The sequence below is a fragment of the Chiloscyllium plagiosum genome, unplaced genomic scaffold (assembly GCF_037043375.1).
Source record: "Chiloscyllium plagiosum isolate Xiang-an unplaced genomic scaffold, Cpla_swu_hap1 HiC_scaffold_18, whole genome shotgun sequence".
Lineage (NCBI taxonomy): Eukaryota > Metazoa > Chordata > Chondrichthyes > Orectolobiformes > Hemiscylliidae > Chiloscyllium > Chiloscyllium plagiosum.
The window spans coordinates 54550958-54566999 of record NW_028270156.1 but is presented as its reverse complement, the minus strand read 5'-3'; the positions used below and the strand labels follow the sequence as shown (position 1 = coordinate 54566999).

Here is a 16042-nt window from a genome sequence, read left to right as displayed (position 1 = left end):
GTGCTCAAATTGATCGCGGTGCGAACACTTTAAAATCATGTCAGAACTCCTGTGTGATAAAAGACACTGAATAAAACGAAATGGCCTTTCAAATAGAAACTCATCCTGGCCGCCAGTTGGCGCTGTTTGGGAGACTGAGTGGTGTTCTGTGTCCTATGCGCACGCTCTGCAACGATTCTCGTTTCCCAGGAAATAACGTCAATGTTTTTGTACAACTTCCGACTTGGGGTCAAATTGGTGTGTGGATTGTGTTTTGAGTTAAGCAGATTAAGCCAGGCTTCTGTGTCTTGCTGCAGTTCTTTCATTATACTGGATCCGGTCAGTGTATTTTATATTATGGAGCAGCTGGTTTACAATTCTACTGTGATTTGCTAATGTTTCAGAGAAGAAAGTTCCTTCAAGTAATTACTTAGATATCTGGTAACAAGATTTCAATCAAACCGGATTTACTCATGAAATATGTAATATCTGGAAATGTCCTCAATGGCAGTTGCTGTGCCAACGCAGATGTTTCAAATTCAATCTGCCCCAATTTGTCCCACAGGCACCTTGTACAAATGAAAGCAAAGCATTGGCGTATTTTAAATCAGAAACAAACAAGAAAGTTTTGGGGAAACAGCAACCCTGGAAGCATCTGTCGACCGAGAAACAAAGTTAACGTTTTGACTCCAAGTCCTTTTTGGAACCGATAAGCGCTGGAATATGCGACCTTTGTGCTGTTGATAATGGGGAGAAGGAGCAAGTGGGGCAGGTGGTGGGAGTGCCCAGGCAAAAAATAAAGGGACCGCTTTGGAAGTAAAACGTACGTATAGACGGTGGTAGGTGTTTACAGCAAAAAATAGGTCAGCTCTCCTGAGTTGGAGGTGCCGGTGTTGGACTGGGGTGTACAAAGTTAAAAATCACACGACACCAGGTTATAGTCCAACAGGTTTAATTGGAAGCACTAGCTTTCAGAGCATTGCTCCTTCATCAGGTGGTTGTGGAGTACACAATTGTAAGACACAGAATTTATAGCAAAACAAATTCTGTATCTTACAATTGTGTACTTCACAACCACCTGATGAAGGAGCAATGCTCTGAAAGCTAGTGCTTCCAATTAATCCTGTTGGGCTATAATCTGGTTTCGTGATTTTTAGCTCTCCTGAGAGCTTGGTGGGGGTGGGGGTAATGGTGGCCAGAGTGGAGAACGAGGTGGAGGCAGTGTTTGTGGTCTGAAGCTGTTTATCTCAATGTTGTGTTCTAAAGGCTGTAAAGTGCCTAAGTGAAAAATGAGGTGCTGTTCCTCTAGTTTGCTCTGGACTTGGCTGGACCATTGCAACAGGCCAAAGCCAGAAATGTTAATATGAGAGCAAAATGATGTGTTGAAATAGCAAGCAACTGACAGATTGGGGTTATTCTTACTATCAGAGCAAAGGTGTTCAACAAAGTCTGCATTTGATCTCTCTTAATAATGGTAATTATTTTATATTTAATAATGCATATGTGGCTCAGCATAGTATTTTGCTTTCTGAAACTGCTATGAGTTAATGTATGTGTTATTATGTCAAAGGTCCTTTTTTGTTTCTTTTGAAGTGCAAGTAAAATGTTTTAACCTAGTCCACAATTTGTCATCTTGCCATTCCATTCTACATAGATAGACTTAGAGTATAGGATTCTGCTGCATGCCTTTTACCTCCTTGCTCTCATGAATTATTTGACATGCCAGGACACTCTGTCCTAAGAAACAAAAAACCTGCAGATGTTGGAATCCAAAATAGACAGGCAGCATCAGGAATAACACAGCAAGCCAGGCAGCATCAGGAGGTGGAAAAGTTGACATTTCGGGTGTAACTTTTGAGTCCTTAAAGGGATTCAGTCATGCCATTCAGAGGTAACAGACCCCTTGTGGGAGGCTTAGAGTCTTCTGCTTCACCATCAGGGATTTGACATGCAGAGTGTTGGTTAAGGTGTTTCATGGCCTCCCAGAGAGCTTCTGGGTTTTGTTGCCTTGAATCTGTTGTAGTGTGCATGTTACAGCCCCAACTGTATTTTTGATGGGGTTGCTTCTCAATTTTTGTCTGCACTTTTGCCCTGTTATTTGGTCAGCTGGTGGGATGAGGTGGGGCAGGGGAGTATTAGCAGCCATGTCAGATGACTTGTCTGTGTTCTTGGGCTTGGCGAAGTCTATCAGTTGAATTGAATTTATTGTCACATGTACCAAAGCTTTGTCTTGCAAGCCGTATAAGCAGATCACATAGTTAAGTAGCATAGATAAGTAAATAATAGGTAAACAGCGTCAAAAACAAAAAAAAAAACACAGGTACAGGCAAATGCTGTGAGTTTGAGAGTCCATTCAGTATTCTAACAACAGTAGGGTAGAAACTGTTTCAAAACCGGCTGGTGCGTGTGTTCAGGCTTCTGTACTTTCTCCTCGATGCCAGAGGTTGTAGAAAAGCATTGCCAGGGTGGGATGGATCTTTGAGAATGCTGGCAGCCTTTCTTGGACAGTAGGCCTGTTAGATGGATTCTACAGATGGGAGGTTGGCCTTTGTGATTGTCCAGGCCAAGTTCATCACTTTCTATAACCGTCACTGATCTTGAATGGTACAGTTAGGGTTCTAGGTATTGATACATCCAGACAGAGTACTGTCTATGGCGCACCTATAAAAGTTGGCAAGGGTATTCGCAATGCCAAATTTTCTCAGCTGCCTGAGGAAGAAGAGATGTTGTTGGGCCTTTGTAACCAGTGCATCCAGATGAAGAGAGCAAGAAAGCTTGTTGTTGATGACCACTCCCAGGAGCTTGACACACTCCACTTGTTCCACCTCTCTGCTGTTAATGTGTAGGGGGCATGAGTAACATCTCACCGAAAGTCAATAATGAGTTCCTTGGTTTTGTCAGCATGAGAGCTAGGTTCTCAGTGCACCATTTTTCCAGGTCTTTCATCTCCCCACTGTAGTCTGTTTTGTCGCCATCTGAGATTCAACTGATTATGGCGGTGTCATCAGTGAATTTGAAAATGGCATTAGTCTGGTATTTGACAAAGCAGTCGTGGGTATACAGTGAGTACAGGAGGGGGCTGAGTACGCATCCCTGGTGGGCTCGTGTTGTGTTAGTGAGGATGAAATATTGTCCCCAGTCTTCACTGATTTTGGCCTGTGGGTCGGGAAACTGAGTTGCAGAGAGTGGGGCTTAATCTGAGATCACCAAGTTTAGTAATCGGTCTCAAGGTGATAATACTGTCGAAGGCTGAACTATAGTCAATGAGTAGGATTCTTACGTAGCTGTTCTTGGTGTCAAGATGTTCTCGGGAGGAGCGAAGGGCAAGTGATATGGCATCTGACATGGATCTCTTGGTCCAATGGGCAAATTGGAGTGGGTCAAGTGTAGTGGGGAGACCACGACCAGCCTTTCAAAGCACTTCATGACCACCGGAGTTAGGGCCTCTGGGCGGTAGTCATTGAGACATGCTGCATGAGTCTTCTTTGGCACGGGGATGATGTTGGCCCTCTTGAAACAGTGGCCTGCTGCATGGAGAGGTTGAAGATGTTTGAGAAGATCTCTGCCTGTTGATCTGCGCATGCTGAGTGCACGGCCTGGTCATTCGTCTGGTCCCATCGCTTTCCTTGGATTCACAAGAAGGAAAACTGATCTGACCTCTAATGTAGTGTCTGTTGGGATAGGTTCGTCAGGACTTGTCGGAATAGGTGTAACCTCTCCACCGAAATTCTGCTCAAAGTGAGCATAGAAGGCGTTGAGACGATCTGTGTCATCATCTGCTATCTTGCACAGTCTCTTTTTAGAACCTGTGATGTCATTCAGACCTTGCCATAGTCGCCGGGTGTCTATCTGGGGCTCTAGACTGGATCGGCATTGGTCCTTGGCTGTCTTTGGCTCTGCGAAGGTCATACTCAGATTCCTTATATTTGAGTGGGGCTTCTGATCTGAAGGCCTCATGTCTGGTTTTTCGCAGGTTCTGTATGTCCTGGTTCATCCAGGGTTTCATGTTGGGGAACACCCGGGTTGACTTCCTCGGTATGCAGTCCTCCACACACTTGCTGATAAAGCCTGTGATAGTGGTGGTATATTCATCCAAGGTACCTGCGGACTATTTGAACATGGCCCAATCAGCCAATTCCAGACAGCACAGAAATCAATCCTCTGCCTCCACCAACCAGCAGTGGACCTGTATCCGTGAGGGGGGGTCTCCTGCTTGAGTTTTTGCCTGTAAGCCGGGAGAAGAAACACGGCGTTGTAGTTGGAGTTCCCTAAATGAGGGCGGGGGATAGGGCAGGGGATGGAGCAGTGGTCTAAAATGTTTGGGCCCCTAGTGGGGCAGTTAATATTCTGGTGATACTTGGGGCAACATCTTCCTTAGATTGGCCTAATTGAAGTCGTCAGTCACAATAAACAGGCCCTTGGGGTGTTCCATCTCCAGGGTGATTCTATTCCTGATGAAGGGCTTTTGCCCGAAACATCGATTTTCCTGCTCATCGGATGCTGCCTGAACTGCTGTGCTTTTCCAGCACCACTCTAATCCAGAACCAGGGTGTTAGTGGTGGAGTACAGCACATCCAGAGCTTCCTCAACCTTTGCTTGTGACAGTATGTACACAGCCGCTAGTATAGCAGCAGTAAATTCCCATGGTAGATAGAAGGGGCGGCATTTGACGATGAGGAATTCAAGATTTGGGGAGCAATGGCTGCCCAGGGTTGCAATGTCCGTGCACCATAAGTTGTTGATTAAAAAGCAAAACCCCCACCCTTTTGTCTTCCCGAGGACGCTGTACAGTCCATGCGATGGATAGAAAAACCATCAGCCTGAAGTGTGCAGTCGGGAATGGGATGGGTTAAGCTAGGTTTCTGTGAATTAGAGTGTGCAGAAGTCGCACAGTTCACGCTGGAAGCTGAGCCGTGATCTGATTTCATCCATCTTGTTTTCCAGAGATTGTACATTTACGAGGTTGACTGTGAAATGGGTTGTTTTACCTAAATGCCTGCTTATTTTCAGTAGTTACATCCACGTTCATGTGCTTCTGGCAAGGGAGCATGTGGTGCTGGTAGGCTGAAGGACTTAATGGTCATTGTGCACCACTGGGCCTGGTGTCTAACCTATCTCTGCCACCACCACCACCAAGCGCGCACGCGCGCACACACAAAAGGTTGCGTTTTAATATAAATATCCTTTCATGAGTTGAGTTTTGTTGCCGTGCCTATGTATGGTTTGGTCCTTTCATTTTTTTCAGTTAATTTGATTTATTGATTTTTATTGGTTTTCAACATAGAATGTACGGCTCATGGCAATAGAAAACCATATGCTGAGGATGATCATATTCAAAGAAGAAAGTCAGTCCGATCATCCACCTAACCTGCTCTTTTGAAATTTGCAGGTAAGGAATGTTACAGTGGAGGTTGGAGGAATGAACTGAAACATTTTTTTTCATCCTACTCTGCACTGGCCAATACAAAATTGAATTTTAAGGAGAACAGTGATAATACTGATTGTATAGGTGTCAGACTGTATTTAGTTCAGTATCAGAAATAAGTCAACCAAGTTTCTTTCACTAACAATTAATTTATTGCCAACAAAACTTTCTCAAGCAATGATTATTAACAATATAAGATTTAGATTGTGCATATAATATATGTATATAGATTTATTTATTTATATATTTCCTTGAAAAGTCACACACATCTGAGAAAAATGTAAAACTCTGCAGATTGTTGTCTTAAAGCACTTTAACCAAGTGACAGGTAAACTCAAACTGTCTTGCCCCACAAATTGATCTATAGTGGAGGACATGTAATACACACAAGCTATTGGCACTGGATTTGTGGATCAGTTTTAGCTGGCTGATTTTTCCATGCTGAAGACAATGAAATAGATTCCAAAATATGAGTGGAGACGACCATGACCTCGCCTCCTATCTCTAAACCATCTCTCAGACTATCATCTCACGGGATCTCCCAATCACTGCCTCCAATCTCATAGTCCCTGAATTCTGGGTCGTCCGGTTCTACCTCTTACCCAAAATCCACAAACCTGACTGTCCCAGTCTATTGTCTCCTATCGTCTACCTGTTGTCTCCACTTGCTCCTGCCCCACTGAACTTATCTCCTCCTATCTTGACACTGTACTGTCCCCCTTGGTCCAAGAACTCCCCACGTACATTCGGGCCACCATCTACACCTCCTCCATGACATTCATTACCCCAGCTCTCAATGCTTTATCTTCACCATGGACATCCAGTCCCTATACATGTCTGCCCACTTGGTGAAGGCCTCCAAGCCCTCTGTTTCTTCCTCTCCCTCTGACCCAACCAGTACCCCTTCACCGACCCACTCATTCGATTGGCGGAACTGGTCCTCATCCTCAACAACTTATCCTTCAACTTCTCCTACTTCCTTCAGATCAAAGGGGTAACGATGGGAACTTGCATGGGCCCCAGCTATACCTGCCTCTTCGTAGGATATGTGATACAGTATATCTTCCACAGTTAGACTGGCACCATCCCCCACCTTTTCCTCTGTTGACTGTATTGGTGCCCCCTTGTGCTCACACAATGTGGGCATTGGTAAGAAATTTGGGAGTATCGCACAAGGAGCTTCTTGTCATCAAGAGCAAAAAGATCCATTTTTCAAAGAAGTGTTGTTTGGCAACATGAGATTCTAGGTGGTTCACAGCAAGAGCATATTTGTATGCGTTACCTAGCATTAACATCCTCATTATTACCTAACCCACCTGATATGATATGCAGTTTCCCATTATCCTACCTGCCACATTGAAACTAGACAGTGAGAGTTCTGGACATGAAAATCAAAGTAGTAAACTGTTTGAGTCCATCTTGCCATTTGCTCCTCCAGAACTTCATCAGTTATCAACATCTCAACATACTCCACGGGTAGCATTCACGTGCAGTCCACACTGACAAAGCAGGATGCCCATTACCCTCGTCCAACATGTCTGGGGCACATGAAACGAATAGTTTAGGGCAGATGCAGCCTGCCAGTGCTTGACCAGGTGCAAAGCTGGGCTTTAAAGATGGCACCAATGCCAGGAATCCTGGGATATCCTGGCAATGGCAAGTATTTTGGTCTGTGACAAGCAGGAGAATATGATGGGTGCATGGGTAATGTGGCAAGTTTGGAAAAATAACGTGAAAAGATTCATTAGGGTTCAAGGAGAAAGATCTTCCATGAAACTTGGCAATATTAACAGTTAAATGAATTGTGGTAAAATTCAGTCCATAGATGCTGACGACACAGTGGTATTTATCAATTTTTGAAAGAAAATTGATCTCCCAGTATCACAAAAATGAATTTCCAGGATTTGTGAAAGGTATAGGGGAGATGTCAGGGGTGGGTTCTTTACCCAGAGAGTGGTGGGGCATGGAATACGCTGCCTGTGGGAGTGGCAGAGTCAGAATCACTGGTGACCTATAAGCGGCAATTGGATAGGTACATGGATGGGTGCTTAAGCTAGGACAAATGTTAGGCACAACATCGTGGGCCGAAGGGCCTGTTCTGTGCTGTATTTATCTATGTTCTGTTTGTAGCTCGGGTAGAAAGTGAGGTCTGCAGATGCTGGAGATCAAAGTTGAAACTTTATTGCTGGAACAGCACAGCAGGTCAGGCAGCATCCAGGGAACAGGAGATTCGACGTTTCGGGCACAGGCCCTTCTTCAGGCTCGGGTGCTCGTTGTTGTGGTTCTGTTCGCTGAGCTGGGAATTTGTGTTGCAGACATTTCGTCCCCTGTCTAGGTGACATCCTCAGTGTTTGGGAGCCTCCTGTGAAGCGCTTCTGTGATCTTTCCTCCGGCATTTGTAGTGGTTTGAATCTGCCGCTTCCAGTTGTCAGTTCCAGCTGTTCGTTGCAGTGGCCGGTATATTGGGTCCAGGTCAATGTGCTTATTGATTAAATCTGTGGATGAGTGCCATGCCTCTAGGAATTCCCTGGCTGTTCTGTGTTTGGCTTGTCCTATAATAGTAGTCTTGTCCCAGTTGAATTCATGTTGCTTGTCCTCTGCGTGTGTGGCTACTAAGGGTAGCCTGGTTGTGTCGTTTCGTGGCTAGTTGGTGTTCATGGATGCGGATCGTTAGCTGTCTTCCTATGTCCTATGTAGTGTTTTGTGCAGTCCTTGCATGGGATTTTGTACACTACATTGGTTTTGCTCATGTGGATATCGGATCCTTCGTTCTGGTGAGTTGTTGTCTGAGAGTGGCTGTTGGTTTGTGTGCTGTTATGAGTCCGAGTGGTCGCAGTAGTCTGGCTGTCAGTTTGGAAATGCTCTTGATGTATGGTAGTGTGGCTAGTCCTTTGGGTTGCAGCATGTCCTCGTTCCGTTGTCTTTCCCTTAGGCATCTGTTGATGAAATTGCGGGGGTATCCGTTTTTGGCGAATACATTGTATAGGTGTTCTTCTTCCTCTTTTTGCAGTTCTGGTGTACTGCAGTGTGTTGTGGCCCTTTTGAATAGTGTCTTGATGCAACTTCTTTTGTGTGTGTTGGGGTTGTTGCTTTCGTAGTTCAGGACTTGGTCTGTGGGTGTGGCTTTCCTGTATATCTTTGTAGTGAATTCTCCGTTCGGTGTTCTCTGTACCATCACGTCGAGGAATGGGAGTTGGTTGTCCTTTTCTTCCTCTCTAGTGAATCGGATTCCTGTGAGTGTGGCGTTGATGATCTGGTGTGTGTTCTCTATTTCTGTGTTTCTAATGATTACAAAGATGTCATCCACATATCTGACCCAGAGTTTGGGTGAATTTGCGGTAAGACTGTTTGTTCTAATCTTTGCATTACCGCTTCTGCTATGAGTCTAGAGATGGGTGAGCCCATGGGTGTGCCGTTGATTTGTTCATATATGGCTACACAAAATTAATCTGAAGTACTCAAAGAATTTCAGTTTTAAAGAGGACTCCAACTTCCAGCCAAGTTTCAGGAAAGGCCAAACTGCATCTTTCATCAAGTTGGTCCTCTAGTCGAAGTCGATATTTATTGCTGTTTATCTCTGGGAACAGCCTTGATTGAGATATGGAAGTATTTAATCAGTGGAATAGTGAACTGTATAGCCATGTGGGACTGTCATTTTCAAATGGCTGCAGCTGGACTGACTTTTTCTTTTAGTATATAGAAACATGAATGCGCCAGTTGATCCATTGTACTGTAATTTTGTTAACAGTAGAACATATAAATATGAGTAGACTCAAGTTTCTGATGAAGACTGAGTAATTTTTTATTTTTAATGTAATTTTTCTCTCCTTACATCAGCTGATATTAGGTTATGTCAAGCATAATTTCCTTACTGTAGTCATGCCATGTTTCTAATCAGTTTTCTCTTTTTTTCTGTGCAGCTAATTGGATTTCGGATGAAATGGCCAGTTCAGGTCAGCTGAGAGAAAGTAAATCCCAAGATCGGTTTGATTACCTACAGGCCCTTGTTACTGAATTTCAGGATACCGATAGTCAAGGTAAGATAATAAAAGTGTAGAATGGTGATCCATGACTATTTATTGCAGTCTGGAGTTGGAGCTATCATATTCTTACCAATAACTATTCAGAAAGGACAAGGACATTTGGAATTGAACCACAGGTGCAAATATTTTTCGTTGTGCTCATGTTTGTTACCACAAAGGATTCCAAGAGTTTTGAATGCTATAGTTATTTTTTAATTAGTCATATTCTAGGGCATTTCACAGGACACTTCACAGGGTAAGATTTTCTACAAATATTACCAAAAAATACTTTGCATTGTCTTCGTTCTGCCATAAGTGTGATTGTGTCCATTACTCCCAATGACAATGACTGCCAGTGTTGGTCTTCTATGATTAAAATCTAACTTCTATTTACTTCTCAGAGGCAAAGGAACAAGTCCTGGCAAACCTAGCTAATTTTGCATATGACCCCAGTAACTATCAGTATCTTCGACAGCTGCAGGTCATTGACCTATTCCTGGATATGCTTACAGAAGATAATGAACGATTTGTAGAATTTGGAATAGGTAAAATCTAAGTTTTGTATATGTATTTTGTCAATTTCTTTAGTTGGGTAATATAGATTATCCAAACTTTGCTCAATTCTGACCCTTTTGACATAATCATTTAATAATTAAGTATTTTAAGGAAATATGATAAACGTAAACATTGAACAAGTGCAACTTCAGAAATGTTGGAGGTAAACTTTAAAGGTTTTTTATATTTAAGTACTTATTTTCTGTGATGGATTCTGGAACATGATTGCTATATTTAATTGCTAACCTGACCTTTCCCTTTAAGATCACGGTTTAGGTAGATCCCTGAGGGGGGGTGAAATAACTCAAAGAACTGCAGATTAGATTAGATTCCGTACAGTATGGAAACAGGCCATTCAGCTCAACAAGTCCACACCAACTCTCTGAAGAGTAATCCTTCCAGACCTAAACCCTAGCCCTATCCCTAATTAATGCACATAACACTATGGGCAATTTAGCACGGCCAATTCACCTGACCTGCACGTCTCTCGATTGTGAGAAGAAACCAGAGCACCCAGAGGAAACCCACGCAGACACGGGGAGAATGTGCAAACTCCCTACAGACAGTTGCCCGAGGCTGGAATTGAACCCGGGTCCATGGTGCTGTGAGGCAGCAGTGCTAACCACTGAGTCACCGTGCCGCCCAATACTGGAAATCTGAAACAAAAATAGAAATTGCTGGAAAATCTCAACACGTCTGGCAGCAAAAATCAGAGTTAACATTTCAGGTCCAGTGACCCTTCTTCAAAACAATCCTGATGAAGAACTTATGCTCGAAACGTAGACTCTCCTGTTCCTCAGATGCTGCCTGACCGGCTGTGCTTTTTCAGCACCATACTTTTTGACTCTGATCTCGAGCATCTGCAGTCCTGTCCTTTCTCTTAGTAATTCAGAACCCCAAGCTAATGTTCTTGGGATGTGAGTTTGAAACCCACCATGACAGATGGTCAAATTTGAATTCAGAAAACAAAATTGAAGCTAGTTTTATGGTAACCATGTAACTGCTGTCAATTGTTGTAAAAATCCTGCTGCACTAATATCCTTTCAGGAAGAAAATCCTTACCTTACCGCCATCCTTACCTTGTTTGGCATACATGAAACTTCAGGCCCACAGCAATGTGGTTGACTCTTAACTGCTTTCTGGGCAATTTGGTCAGACCAGTGACACTAATATCTCATGAATGAATTTTTAAATCTGTAATCAACTTGCATGTGAAATGAAGTACTTGCTTTCTGTGATGCCCTTCACATTTACTCATATTTAGTCAATCTTCTGACAATCTTTTTCATGAGATGTTGGGAACAAGTTATATATAATGTGCCTATAGAATAGAATTTTTTTGTTTCAGAATATTATGGGAGTGTTAGTATTCTCAGGTTAAGATGATTTCTTTTGCAGCAATTGTAAATAAATGATCTTGTTTGTCTTAAATGGGAAGAAAATTGGCAGGTCATTAACAATAAAATTAATACTTAATGAGGGTGATCATTGTAATTTTTGTTCATGATTTCCTTCTCTAAGTTTTCATTGACCCAAGGGTTGACAATGCTTTTATTTCCACAGGTGGTCTCTGTAACCTCTGTTTAGACAAAGAGAACAAGGAATACATTTTACAAAACAATGGGGTTCAGGCAGTGCTGAACTGTTTATCCAATCCGAATGAGGACACAGTACTGTCTGCAATTACCACATTAATGTACTTGATGACTCCTTTGTCCCAGAAGGAAATCACAGCAATGCCAGTTATTGAGTGCATGCTCCGGTTCTCCATGTCTAAAAATAAGCGTCTAAGTAATTTAGCAACAGTGTTTCTGGAAGATCTTTGCTCATCTGAAGAGGTAGAAAAAGCTCGTAACTTGCATAATCACACAGCCCTGGGAATACCACTTCCAAAAGAATAGCTCAGAGAATTCTTAATATCTGTAGCGTTGGAACAATTTCTGAATAAGCTCCACTACGTATAACATATGGGCATATACGTAATTATTATCAATTTATAACACTGTCCAATTGCCAGTTTGGTTGAGTCAATAGCACTGTTGTCTTTCATGTATATGAAAGCATGTGACGCTGAGGAACTCTGCATTGATGGAAGTGTGCTACATGTTACACAAAGCAAAATCTTGTTCAGGAGGATATTAAACATTGCACAATTTTGTTCAAAATTGAGCCTATTTCTGGAGTTTGTGAACCTTCCTGCTTCAAGAAAGAGACTCAAAAATTAGTTGGTCATTCATATCTCTTACATTTGTTGTACAGATGGCTGTGCATTTCCTACATAACTTGTTACATTTCACAGGTATTTCATATATATTTACAATATTACAAATATAGTATTATAAAACAAAATATTGCAGATGCTGGAGATCTGAAATACACAAAAGCAGAAATTGCTGGAGAAACTCAACAGGCCTGGCAGCATCAGTTCACCTTTTAAATGGTTCTAAAGAATGGTCACTGGACTCAACTCTCCACAGATGCTGCCAGACCTCCTCTTTTTCTTTAGCAATTTCCATTTTTTAGTGTTACATAATGTTGCGAGTGAATCACCACAAGTTACCTTTAATTCGGCTACTTAAATCTTATAGACAGTCAAATACTGAAACAATAATTTAAATTTTATTGCATATAGCAACTAAAATAATACCCCTCAAGTAAGCCTCAAAACCCAATTTGGCTTGGTGGAACTTGGCCATTTTTCTTTCAACAGTATCTTATCTCTGGAAGTGCCCACGATTCAATCTTAGTCCAGTGTTGTTCTGCTAAGTGGGGGGTTCTGGTGTTTGATTCTTATCCAGATTTTTGTCTTTAAGATCTGTGATGAGATATATTGATGATTCTTTTAAAGCCCTTTTATCTAAATTACTGCAAGTCTGCAGCCTGCCGCCTTCTCAGAAGTAGCTTCTTTGTTACAAGGGGCGGCACGGTGACTCAGTGGTTTGCACTGCTTCTCACAGCGCCAGGGGCCTGGGTTCGAGTCCCACCTCGGGTGACTCTGTGTGGAGTTTGCACATTCTCCCTGTGTCTGCGTGGGTTTCCTCTGGGTGCTCCAAAGATGTGCAGGTTAGGTGAATTGGCCATGCTAAATTGCCCATAGTGTTAGGTGCATTAGTCAGGGGTAAATACAGGGTAGGGGAATGGGTCTGAGTGGGTTACTCTTCGGAGGGTCGGTGTGGACTTGTTGGGCCGAAGGGCCTGTCTCCATACCGTAGGGAATCTAATCTAATCTAAATTTGACCTTAACTGTCTGTTTAAAGAAAACTTTCCTGTGATTAAATTCTTCTGCAGGGCAATCAGACATAAAGCATTCAGTTTATCAAGCAGATGTCAAAGCAGTTTTGTTGGTTTTAGACTCCACTCCTCCTTTTGCCAGGCATAGCTAATTGCTTTCAATTCCTGTATACATTTGTCCTTGTCTTTAATAGTTTTTTTTTCTTCAGATACAGTTATTGCTGCTGCTTTCCATGTGTAAGTTTATCTTTGGGTGATTGAATTAATCAATTCATGAACAGTTATTCAAGTTCTGAAGTTAATAATACCACAAATTCAATTTTTAAAAATAATTTCTTTTGTTTCACTAAAAATGCTTATTTTGGAACCAATTGCATCTTCAAACTGAGGAATGAGAAGATTATGTTTGTTTTGTAGATAGGGAATTAGACAGTGACTTTTTTCCCCATTCAATGAAAACCTAATTGAAGTTGGAACTTTTGATGTCTTTTTATTCATTGTGTTAATTTACCTAATTTACGCTTTGTAAGTAACACTTGTACATTAAACCAAATCTCTCTGTTCTCTAATCAGTAGTACCCTTTGATGCTCAAAATCTTTAGACTGAGTTAAAAATCACACAACATCAGGTTATAGTCCAACAGGTTCAATTGGAAGCACGCTAGCTTTCGGAGCACTGCTCCTTCATCAGGCTCCAAAAGCTAGTGTGCTTCTAATTAAACCTGTTGGACTATAGCCTGGTATTGTGTGATTTTGAACTTTGAACATCCTAGTCCAACACCGGCATCTCCAAATCAATCTTTAGACTGTGTTGGTTTGCTTTGGTTGTCTAATGACATTAACTTTTACTGAAGTGGAGTTTTATTGGTGCCAGTGTCCCCTCCAGTCCTAACATCATGCAAATGCATGTGAGTTTGAACCAAGCACCTGTATACAGTAATTGTGAATCTGAGCTTGATCCTGTCCTTACCTGAGAATTCTGTGTCCCTCATGTTAGGAACGATCTTAATTAATTTCATAGGCAAAAGTGAGGACTGCAGATGCTGGAAATCAGAGTCTAGATTAGAGTGGTGCTGGAAAAAGCACAGCAGTTCAGGCAGCATTCAAGGAGCAGGAAAATCGATGTTCCGGGCAAAAGCCCTTCATCAAGAATGATACTTTTTAAACTATGGACTGATTACTGGTTGTTTTGTTCAGAAATTTTGTTGTTTAAACTTGGCAAAACTTGATATTGTAACAATTGTTGTCTTTATTCACCACTTAGTGTCCTTAGAATTGAACTCCCAATTAACTTTTTTGCATGTGTTATATATTGAATATATTTGTAAACTTTTCAATAAATGTTATATATTAAAAGTTTGAGTTGGAATGCTTGAAAAAAACTTAAATAAACCATCAAGTACAACATCGTGGAATTGTGCTTTGTGTACATTTCTGATTCCCCTTGCTTCCCCAAACAGTTTAGATGATGCTGACATTGCACAACAATTGTGCAGTGATTAGGAATCTACAAAGGTGATTTTAAATAGGATTAATACAAGTGTAAAATGTTTAAGATATCAAAAAGAAGTATTCACATGGTACATGTTCTCCAGCATCACAGGTGGCCTACTTAGGATGTTTAATAGTACGTAAGCTCATTGTTGAGCTTTGGAATGCTGGTTTTACCAAAGAACACATGATCAAGTTAAAAACATTCAAATAAGCATTGAAATTGATCTTGGGTAACATGTACCAATACTACTCTAAGACAATAAAAGAGTGTTGAAAGGGATAGGATTGGCCTTAAGATTAGTACATTAAACCTAAATAAGGGCAACTATTTGGGCATAAAAACTGAGCTAGTTAAAATGAACTGGCATATTAGGCTTGAGGATAGATTAATAAAGACAAAATTATAGACATTTAAGGGATATTTCATGATAAATATATTCCGACTATAGAAGATTCTTAATGAAGGACTGACCATCTGTAATTAACTAAAAGAAAAGTGAGGGAAAGCATCAAACTTAAGGAATAAGCACATACCTGCTACATGTCTGCACAGATCAGATGATTGATTAGGAGATAAAGAACAGCAGACATGTCGAGGGTTATTCAGGACTAAGAAATTAGACAGAGGAAGGAAGCTGAGAATGTACAGAGTTTCTCTCTGTATTTGAAAAGGAAAATAACAAGTACATGTTGGTCCTCTAGAGAATGAGAATTGTGGGTTAATAGTCGACAATAAGCAAATGATGAATGAAATAAACAAATATTGTTTCTGTCTTCAAATTCAAGGACACAAACCCATTCTGGTAAATCAAAAATGGAAGGGAGAAACTTATGAAATTACAGCCACCAGAGAAGCAGTATAGCAGCTGTAGTTTCAAGACTGGGTAAAATAAATTTCATTCTAGTGTGGTATTGTGGGCAACATTTAACATTGCATGATGGGAAAAAGAGTTGGGCAATTAAAGTTTATAATTCAGTAAGTTAAAAAACTGAAATAAAAGGTCAGAAAGAGTAAACAGTCTGCATTCTTAACCTTGTAACAGCTCCTTGTAGATCTTAATCTACACAAAAGGTCCGCATAATTGAAACAGTTATGGAATGATGCAAATGATTAATTGTTTTTAGACTAAGGTTCAGTGTTACAGGTGACACACATTTCATGATAATCTGTAATTGCTCATCATATTTTAAAGTATATAATGTGTTCCTTTTGTGAAGGCGTGAAACTTGGAAGGGAAACAGGGAATATCTTGATCCCTCCTCTTTCCAAGTGTCAGCCAAACTGTTGCAGTATTTACAATAAAGGTTGATTATTATCAGTTCAATTGATGTGAGT

The 16042-nt window shown here is 41.3% G+C and overlaps 1 protein-coding gene across 4 annotated transcripts; it reads left to right on the top strand.

Moving 5' to 3' along the window:
* Positions 1 to 227: 227 nt before the first annotated feature.
* On the top strand, positions 228 to 14621 carry armc7 (armadillo repeat containing 7). 4 transcript variants are annotated; one of them, XM_087996660.1, is made up of 5 exons: positions 228 to 318; positions 5264 to 5368; positions 9325 to 9441; positions 9828 to 9971; positions 11545 to 14621. In XM_087996660.1, the coding sequence occupies exons 3-5, from the start codon at positions 9345 to 9347 to the stop codon at positions 11880 to 11882; spliced, it is 579 nt and encodes a 192-aa protein (XP_087852786.1). In that variant the 5' UTR covers positions 228 to 318; positions 5264 to 5368; positions 9325 to 9344; the 3' UTR covers positions 11883 to 14621. The 4 variants fall into 4 exon arrangements, with proteins under 4 accessions (XP_087852786.1, XP_043562017.1, XP_087852788.1 ...); XM_087996661.1 differs by lacking the exon at positions 228 to 318 and adding an exon at positions 337 to 802; XM_043706082.2 differs by lacking the exon at positions 5264 to 5368 and having other exon boundaries at positions 229 to 318.
* Positions 14622 to 16042: the final 1421 nt, after the last annotated feature.

Coding starts and splice junctions, on each gene's coding strand:
- armc7 (XM_087996660.1), top strand. CDS start 9,345: ATGGCCAGTTCAGGTCAGCTGAGAGAAAGTAAATCCCAAGATCGGTTT. Junction 9,442..9,827: donor TCAGGATACCGATAGTCAAG/GTAAGATAATAA, acceptor TTTACTTCTCAG/AGGCAAAGGAACAAGTCCTG. Junction 9,972..11,544: donor ATTTGTAGAATTTGGAATAG/GTAAAATCTAAG, acceptor TTATTTCCACAG/GTGGTCTCTGTAACCTCTGT.